General features: G+C 37.7%; 1 protein-coding gene across 5 annotated transcripts; it reads left to right on the forward strand.

Annotated features, from left to right (window-relative positions):
* The first annotated feature begins 192 nt into the window (after positions 1 to 192).
* LOC121981027 (glyceraldehyde-3-phosphate dehydrogenase 2, cytosolic-like) lies at positions 193 to 5,295 on the forward strand. Of its 5 annotated transcripts, none has more exons than XM_042533352.1 (11): positions 193 to 376; positions 637 to 815; positions 921 to 944; positions 1,042 to 1,142; positions 1,331 to 1,464; positions 1,567 to 1,666; positions 2,448 to 2,594; positions 2,672 to 2,732; positions 2,874 to 3,118; positions 4,740 to 4,812; positions 5,149 to 5,295. In XM_042533352.1, exons 2-11 carry the CDS (start codon positions 737 to 739, stop codon positions 5,169 to 5,171), a joined length of 987 nt encoding a protein of 328 aa, XP_042389286.1. In that variant the 5' UTR covers positions 193 to 376; positions 637 to 736; the 3' UTR covers positions 5,172 to 5,295. The 5 variants fall into 5 exon arrangements, 4 of the variants coding, with proteins under 4 accessions (XP_042389286.1, XP_042389285.1, XP_042389287.1 ...); XR_006111724.1 differs by lacking the exon at positions 193 to 376 and adding an exon at positions 3,371 to 3,457 and having other exon boundaries at positions 410 to 815; positions 5,149 to 5,210; XM_042533351.1 differs by lacking the exon at positions 193 to 376 and having other exon boundaries at positions 409 to 815.
* The last annotated feature ends 4,783 nt before the right edge of the window (positions 5,296 to 10,078 follow it).

Here is a 10,078-nt window from a genome sequence, read left to right on the forward strand (position 1 = left end):
CAGTTTTGAAAAAACCGTTGTAATTGAATTTGGTCATTTCCCCCCTCCCTGTTTTGCTTTCCCTCGCTGTTTTCTTTTCGGCGCCGTGTTTTCCCCTTCGCGCTCCCAAACCTAAGCCATTTTTCTTTCCCTCTCCTCATACAATCTCTTCACGCCTCCCTTGGATCTTCCTCCATGACGGTGTGCTCCTCTCGTTTCCTGGTGAGCGGGTTTCTAAGTTCGACGTGGCCCTTTGACCTTCCACTGCTGCTTCTTTCGCTCATGGAACCTTTTGATCAGACGAGGTGTATTTCTTCGCCAAAGGTGGCACTCCTACTCCGTCGATTCATAACCTAGGTCTTGTCTTCTTTGGATTTGTGCTAGAGTCATAATCAAGGTAGATTCATAACCTACGTCTTGTCTTAGTTCATAAATTTTGTCTCAAAAAACGAAACCTACTTTTGATTCCACTATGCTTGTATTTGCAAGCGCAACATTCTCTTTTCTTCTTCTTTTTAGCTTTAGATTTGTTTCATCGTACCCTTTGCCTGCTTATATGTCAACGTTTGCGGTGTTTGATCTCTGAAGGCGTCGGTTTTAAGCATAGATTTCTGTTTGTTATTCACTTTTATTGGTTGAAATAGTGTGTTCGGATAGGTTTTCTAGGTCTTGCATGACTCGCCACTTGATGGAGGGAGATGGAATTTGGGGGAACAGAAAATTAGTAGAAGGGAAATGAAGAAAGTCCTTCCTTTTAATGGGCGGACGCATAGCTCCCTCGCTGACACTGCCGTCTCGTGCCCTTTTCACAAGCCCTTTTCGTCTCGTTGCCATGGGTACGCCTTCGATCCCCTTTGCTTTTCATCTCTTTTATGTTTCTGTGATCTCGATTTTGACTCCTGGTTTCCTCTTTTGTTTTCGTTTGGTGGTTTTTGTTGCAGCTAAGATCAAGATCGGCATCAACGGTAGGCCTCCTCCTTAGTTGCTGTATGATTTCCTATGAGTCAAGACCTCGATCGAGGTTCCGCAGGCCTTTACTTTTGTTTTGGTACCACTTATTAGGTTTCGGAAGAATTGGGAGGTTGGTCGCTAGAGTCACGCTTCAGAGAGATGATGTGGAGCTCGTCGCTGTCAATGATCCGTTCATCACAACCGACTACATGGTACTCTGCTTGTAGTGTGCGTATTAGTTTAGTTCTTTGGTTTCGATTTTGGTGGCTTGATTTGATATTTTTTAAGCATCCGTGCAGAGTGGGTTCGTGCCCTATTATTGCTACATTATGATTAACTATATGATTAGTTTTTCCTTGAATCTTGAATCTGACACTATACCGTGGCTAATGAATTGTAGACATACAAGTTTAAATATGATACCGTGCATGGACAATGGAAGCATCATCATGAGATAAAAGTTCATGAGATAAAAGTGAAGGATTCCAAGACCCTTCTTTTTGGAGAGAACGAAGTTACTGTCTTTGGCATCAGGTCTTTAAACTCATATTATCTGTGTCATACTGATAGAAGAAGCTGCTTTCCATGTTTCAATTTTGGTGAAAGTTGTTTACAGAGATTGTGGTTTGTGTTTAGAAACCCTGAGGAGATTCCTTGGGCTGAGACTGGAGCTGAGTTCGTTGTGGAGTCGACTGGTGTCTTCACAGACAAGGACAAGGCTGCTGCTCACTTAAAGGTAGGTGAGAATTACTGCATCGTAGGTTGCATTTCTCCACTGGATCTTCTTGCTTTGATGAAGAGGAATCTAGTTTTGCAAATCAAGGAATGAGATTAATGTTACGGACTAGTTTTATGTTGTTTGTGTCTGATGCTTGTACATGTGGATTTAATGTAATTAGTGATCAGGTGGGTCACCTTAGTTACAAAAATACATACTGCGTGCAACTAATATACATTCGATTTTAGGAACTTCATTCTAGATTATTTTACTTCCCACCATTTCACATTTTTGTTCCTATCTTGATTCTTGAGTCATGGTCAGATTAGAGACCCAAATCTGCTGACCATTACATGTGGATTCACTGGCCTTGAAGTTCCTTAAAATTGTGAATGAAAATATATGAATTGCATTGACTCAAAAAATTTATGACATAAGAAGGTACGTGTTGATAAATCTGATTTTGTGAAGCAGTTTGAAGCACAAGTTCATATGTTGGTGCTAGCATATGAAGGTGTTGTTGATTTTGTCTTTTCAAAGGTGACAAATCTAAATATTGACTTCATATTTGTTAGCTTGCATAGAAATTTTTTTTGCCTGTAATGATATTCTGCATGTTGCTGTCTATAGTAATAATCTTGTTCAATGTCTCATTATATTTTATAAGACAGCTAGATGATTTTGATAAAATTCAAGCCTATGTTATATTGGAAGATTGTTTAGACATTATTGTTGTTGATGACATGTATAAATGACATTGGAAGACAAGGATGAGAATCCCTATTTTTCTGAATACCAGGGTGGTGCCAAGAAAGTCATCATTTCTGCTCCAATCAAGGATGCACCTATGTTTGTGGTGGGAGTGAATGAGCATACATACACATCTGACATCAATATTGTCTCCAATGCCAGCTGCACCACCAACTACCTTGCCCCTCTTGCAAAGGTTGTTAAACTTGAGACAGAGCATTTTAGCTTTGTGATGAAATTGGTGATAGGTGATTGATTTCTTTGATATGATAGGTCATTCATGATAGATTTGGAATTGCGGAAGGTTTGATGACGACTGTGCATTCCATCACTGGTAATGTGTCTTTCAAGTTTAAAATCGCATCTTTACATATATAGTTGGTATATATGTATTTAATTGTGGATACTTAATATTATTTGCAATAATGAGTGCATTAATGTATGACATGATTGATTGTCTTCTAGGTTATGCCAGTTGCACTGTCACTGAAATCAAAGTCCAATATTGTGACCTATGGTACAGTTGTTCATGTCAATGGGGATGGAAAATTACTTCATGGTGTCCTGTTACCCATGAATTGCATGCGCGTCTCGATTGATGAGGTTGTGGAGAATTCAGCAAGGTTGTCATTTCTCATACCAAATGAATGTGACACCATTGGTGACGCTATAGGGACCCATGTTGCTTGGCCTGCACGTTGGGTAGTGATGAAAAATGAGGTAAATTTCCTACTCAGTCGGGCACCACACTGTGAGTACATATTTAATTCTTCATTGAGAATATTTGAGGACTCATTTCAGCAACCATAAATTTTCAGCTTCTGATTTGGTCAGTGTATGTTTTTCTGATTTTTTTTCTCATTTGCTTGGCATATTTGACATATTCTCAATTTTCTCAAATAATTTCTTTTATTTGACTTTGCTTCTTCATTACTGATTTTTTTTACTAAATTAATCTGGGTTTGTTAACAGTTCAAGAAAATAATTTACTCCAACGAAGAAATTGACGAAGTGCGATCCGAATGGGCGGATTGCGTACTAGACTATATTCATTACTAGGTATAAATTACTAGACTTCAAAAGATGGTTGAACACTTTGTTTGTGACTCCATGACTTATTGATTTTGATTCCTTACTGCCAATAATTTATTTGTTCACAGCTAGCTATCTCCTTTGCTCAATACTTCATTCTTGCATTTCTACCATGAGCAGAATTAGCTGACATTTCCCTTATTTATTGCCTCTCTTTGTGGTCCCAAATTAATAATGGCTGGGTTGTGTGAGTAGCTTATTTAGTTGTTTTCGAATTATTCAAGGACTGACAATGTGGAAGTTATCTCTTTGTGAATTGTTAGATGATGACCTTTTGTATCTTATGAGTTGCTCTAGAAATTTCTTTTGTACTCTCTTTATGGTTTTCATCTATATGCCATGACTTAATCTTGTTTTTCCTCCTATCTCAAAGTCTCCATGTATGCATCTTTAACGTTTTACCTAGCATTTTTCTACCGTCCAAGGAATATCTGATATCTGTTGGGATGTCCTAAATTTTGTACCTGTGTTTGTTTCATTTACTAGTTTAATTTCCTTGTATAATCCTATAATTTATTATTTTTTCTTTTTACAATCGCATTTAAATTTTTACTATGTTGAACTACATACTTCGTTGATGACTCCTTGAGCATAATTCTACTATGGCAAAAATACATTCGAAATTCATTGTTGATGACAAATTTTTATTTCCTACTTCCATCTTGTTGGACCTTGCAAGTATCATTGCGAATGACAATTATGATGCTTCATCAAGCACAACTATGTTAATCTATATGCATGTTAGTGATTGCTTGAGAATAATGAAATGAAGAGCTTGTAAAGGCATTTCGTGTATGATCCATAGTATATTGATATACAAAACATCTATATACTGCAGTTTGATTTCTTAATAGTTTGCTCTATATACTTTTGCTTGGACGAGCAGTGCAAATTATCCGTGAATTGCACGTGCTTTGCAGCTAAATTTGTTAGATTTTCTCTTTGTATTGATGAAATGGGAATGGAAAATCTATTTTTCCAGCTGGAATGTAGTGAATGTTATATCTCTTAATCTGCACTTATTTGATTGACACTTTGGTTCTTTTAGGTGTCCTATGTAATTATTAAAGCTGTGCGTATGTGATTTCTATTTTGAGGAATTTTTGGTTGTTTTAGCTTTACAAACAATTCACCTTAACATAACTCATCATGATGATCCAATTCTTTTGGTTCAAGTTTTAATTGAAAGATTTTGAACTCATGTTTTTTACTTTCACTTATGCTTTTGTGATGGATCTGTTTATTGCAGATCAATTTGCAACTCTTGGCAACTTGTTACTTGCAAAATGAAAAAGCATATTGTGCCTACAAAATACTCAAAGGTAATGCAGCCCGGAAAATGACACAGAAAATTACATGAATATTTTGTTTCAAGATGTTAATGGATGTAATGCGCTTTGCATAGATTCTATTGATCTTGGATGATAGTTCACTTAAATAATGTTAGCTGCATGCAGTGCTAATTATTTAGTAAACTATGCTAAGCTAGGTATCACTGCTCCTAGTAGATTCCATGTACTGTTATTCTCTAATAAACACCTCTTTTTGTTTCCTTCATTTGGTTTGTTTTTGCCTTCTATGCACTACAGATTGGTTAATTACATTCTCCTTTTGGAATTATGAAATTTGATAAGTTTTGTTAAATTTTTCTCTTGCAGGTCGGGCAATCCATGAGACTTGAGTTTTTTTTATGCAAGAAGTAAGCTTTGTTAGGATGTAGCTTGCCTTGCTAATTTGTAAATTAACAGCCATATGGAGAACAACAAATGAAAAACATGTGATTTAATGTATATAGAGAACAGTAATGGAAAACTTGTGTATTTTGATGAGTAACAACTCATTTTGTATATTTTTGTATATGTGGCTACAAGATGAATTATATATGGATGTTTATTTTGGATTTAGTGTAGTAAATATTTAGTTTTGTATTGGTGGTTTGCTTATAGTAAAATAAGATTGGTTGTTTGGTATTAATGAACATTAAAGATAACAGTTAAAAATGTTGTAAAAACTAGGTAAACCACAACGAAATTTTTTTGTAAAAAGTGATAAAAGACAACGGTTTTATCCGTTGTAAAATATATTAAAACTGTTGTAAAAAAAAACAAAATGAGTCAAATATTATCTACCACAACAGTTTATATCTGTTGTAAAAAAAATCTACCACAACGATTTATTTCTGTTGTTGAAATTATCTACCACAACGGTTTTAAAACGTTGTCATATCCTTCATAGTCAAATTTTGAGCATATAAACAACAACGGATACAAACCGTTGTCAAATGTCTACAAAGACAACGGATTCAAAACCGTTGACGTAGGGTAATACATTCTACAACACCCTCAGTTACAACGGTTTTTTGACCCTACGATAACGGATAATATCCGTTATCGTTTGCAGTTTTTGTTGTAGTGATACCTAGAGCATCCAAGGAGCACCAATATGTTTTGGGTTCCTAGGAGCATTTTCTCTACCCCATAGATGGGTTAGAGAATGTCAACTCTAAGAAGAAGGGTAGTTAACCCAATTTTGAAGAACTTGACACTCAAGGAGCATTTTCAAGGTTATTATTAACCTTTGAAAATGAAATGGATTTATTATTTACTCTTTGGAAGAATAAAATGTGCCTAATTCCGGAGATATTGATTCTAATCTTAATTGGCACAATTTGAGAAATCATAAGGAAATACCAAGTTGGGATTTTTGGTATTTTCTTAGTGCTACTCTTGTGTGAAAAATGAAGTATGCCAACACTTGAGGAATAAGCTTAATGTCAATTGGCATAAGTTAATCAAGAGAACTAGAAATGCCAATTTAAGTTTTGGCATTTTCTTGGAGCGTTTAGAGGGCAATCTAGCTTTAATTTTTAACTTAGCTAAGGTTTAAGGACACTTAGATAGGTAATCTAGGTATTTTATTTATGCTAAACCTTATCATGATTGTTTGCCCATTATATGTCATGACATCATGTTTATTTTTGCATTCATACCTTATGATGAAAAACACAAAAATACCATGTCATGACATACATACATCATGTAGTTATAGGAATTTTCATTTGAAAATTATTTCTTTTTGATGTATGCCATAACATTATCATGCATTATGTTTATTTCCTTAAAATTAAGGACAAATGACATTTATCAACAAGTATCAACAAGTAGCACCCTAGGTGGATGTTCAATATCCACAAAATGCCTAGATAGATATGCATGATCCCTAGACTTGGGCAAAACCAAATTTTACATCTCACAAAGACCCAAAAGGTGACTTGTATGTGTTTTAGTGCACATTAGATACAAGTGAGATGTTAGGATGATGAACAAAACTCAAGATGTTGATTTAGTGCATTCTTTTGAGTTTTAAGTTCATCAAAACACATAGCTATGTGTTTTCCCATCATTGGGAAAGCTAATGTACAAGTCATGTGCATTAAGCCCAAGGAACATGGTAGGATATTGGTTTTGAAAATGTTTCTAAAATGATTTTGGAAAACCTTGGTGAAGGCTATCTGTTGATAGTAATCACCATTGAATAGTTAGACACAAACTTGAAGAAAACACTAAAGTTTTTGTAAGTTTTCAAGTTTGTGTCAATCTTTGAAAATATGATGTATTTCATAGAAAACTATTTTTCCATGATAATATATGCCCTAAATAATGTCTACAATGATTTTCATAATTTTTGAAATTTTGTAGAATTTTCTAGGGGTTTCTGAAGTTGACTGAAAAGAAATTTCAACAACTATCAGACTTCAATCGATCACCCGATCGATTGAAGGGTCTCAATCGATCGGGCGATCGATTGAGAGCAGACTTCTCGCGAACAGAAGCCTTCTGGATCGATCCACCGATCGATCCAGCCCTCCTGAATCAATCAGCGAATCGATTCAAGCAGGTTCAATCGATTGGAACCTAACTCCAATCGATCGAAGATGTTGATTTTGGCTGGGAAAGCTTATTTTCAGCATTTTGAATCTATTTTAGTCTAGGTAACCATTCCAAACCCCTCAAAATACATTTGTATACATAAAAAGGGTGTTTTCATGTTGAAAACAAGGATGGATTGGTTAAGGAAGACAAAATTGAAGTTTAGGTTGAGGTTTAGTTTCATTATTGAATTGATGAACCTCAAAACTTTAAAATTTGGGTTTCCTAAAGGTTTAGGGATTCCAAGTCATTGTTGGTGCAATGATAGAAGTTCACGACCATGTCTTTAGGGGGAGGTACTCTTTAAGGACATGAAAATTATTTTTCATACACTGTGGAGGGTGGTTAACCTTTCTTAGTAAAAATGCTCAAGGTTGAGTATTGGATTACAATGGAGAGTGGATATCTTCATTGTTTAAGTTATAACTGCTCAAGGTTGGGCATTTGTCTACATTGGGGGAGAATGTAGGGTTAAGGATAAATGAAGGGTATGAGACCTTCATTATCGTGTTGATCACAACGAGTGAAGTTGTGAACAACGATGAGCAACTCTTCATGGGGAGAGTTTTCAACAAGAAGTGTTTTTCAACAAGTGAATTTTTTGATGTGTGCCAATAGGGGGAGAAATGCAGGATTTAAGTTAGGCCTCCATTATCTGCGCCCTCATTAGAGGGAGAATGAAGGTTGTAACTTACGCCCTCATTACCTAGTGGCATGAGAAAGAAGTTGAGGCTATGGGACTTGCCTAACTTAAAGGTATTGTCAAACATCAAAAAGGGGGAGATTGTTGGAGCAATATCCTTTAGGTCAAGGTTGACCTGGTTGACCAAGCTTAAGTCTTGGTCATGATTTCGATGTTTGACAATACATATAGATAACACATGGAGATTGCAGGTGCGATTGTTCATGTGGGGAGATTGTGAAGAAGAGTCAAGTAGGTCAAGGTTGACTGGATACTTGATGGGAAAATCCTGGTGAGTGAAGCCAGGTGAAAGTCTATGAGAAAATCCTGGTGAGTGAAGCCAGGTGAAAGTCCTGGTGAGTGAAGCCAGGCAGTTGTGAAAGTCCTAGTGAGTGAAGCTAGGCAGAGAGAAAGTCCTAGTGAGTGAAGCTAGGCAGAAGAGAAGTCCTGGTGAGTGAAGCCAGGCACGGGGAAAATCTAGATGGGTCAAGGTTGACCAGACATTTGGTGAAAGTCCAAGTAGGTCAAGGGATTGACCGGATACCTGGCAAGAGGAGAAAAGTCCAAGTGAGTCAAAGGGATTGACCGGACACTTGGTGGGCGAGTTCTAGCAGGTTAAGGGTGACCGGATGCTAGGCACAATGAACCAACAGGTCATGGTTGACCAGATGTTGGTTTATGAGGCTTTAGACTTGATTTTAGGGACAAATCATGAGCTGGATCGATCAGCCGATCGATTGGCTCATGCCCAAATCGATCGGCCGATCGATTGGGCGAGTCTTCGCGACAACCTCCTCCCAATCGATCAGTGGATCGATTGGGACAAGTGTGTGATCGCACAGAACAGCGCGGGATCGATCGATCGATCGATCCAGGTATCCCAATCGATCGGTGGATCGATTGGGAGCTGCGATTTCGCACGAAAAGCCCTGGATCGATCAGCCGATCGATCCAGGCATTTTACCGAAAGCACAGAGGCACTCTGGATCGATCAGCCGATCGATCCAAAGCCTCCCCGATCGATTGGGAGCAATCCAATTGATCGGGATCCGACCATTAACGTCGATAAAAGCTGCAGGCGTTCGATTCCTTCGGTAACAACTTTACGATTCATCTCCGATCCTCTCCAGCAGCTCTCCACACTTCTTCTCCACTCCACTGCCAATTCTTGAAGGGTTCTTGGAGTAAGGTTGCTAGTGATCCAAGATCAAGAGGCGGGCAACAACAAGAAGTTAGGGTTAGGGTTTTTACTGCATAACTTGTAAGCTTTTACTTGTATTTTGTTTCCCTTTCCTTCTTCTTGTATTGAGAGTGTTGTAGGGCTTCTCCGCCTTTGGTAGTTACCATAAAGGAGTGTTATTCATAGTGGAGGGTGTGTGTGTGCGTGGATCCTTGGACTAGTCACCTCTTGTGAGGTGGATACCAAGTAAAATCCATTTGTTAGCATTGTATGTTTTTGTTTCTTTGTATTTTCGCTGCACATCCTTGAAGAAACAAGCAACGAAGCACACGAGCATGCGACGAGCTATTCACCCCCCCTAGCTACTTTTCGGTCCCAACAGTAGGGAGCTTAGCACACCAATCAAGTGTCTTCTATTTCCTCTAGAGGTCTTCATCTGGTCAACGTAGTAGCCACTTACCCAGTGTGTCATCTCCATCTTGGCCATCCTCAATGGTAATTTACTTCGATCTCTATACAAATTCTCGCCTTCGTTATGTTTCTATTTCGATTTTCCTCATTTCGTTGTCTATTTCTCGCGTTTTACCTCCTCCTCCTCCTCCTTCTACTGCTACTTCTTCTTCTTGTTTCGACAGGGAAAGGGGAAAGCGGAAGAACAAGAGCCACATGTTGGTGCAATATCCCTAAGTCAAGGTTGACCAACTTGACTAAGTTTGAATTGGTTCAAGTTTGAGTCTTGATGTTTGGGTTTCGATGTTTGACAATATATGGAGATTGCAGATGCAATCATTCGATTG

Source organism: Zingiber officinale, chromosome 5A, assembly GCF_018446385.1.
Source record: "Zingiber officinale cultivar Zhangliang chromosome 5A, Zo_v1.1, whole genome shotgun sequence".
NCBI lineage: Eukaryota > Viridiplantae > Streptophyta > Magnoliopsida > Zingiberales > Zingiberaceae > Zingiber > Zingiber officinale.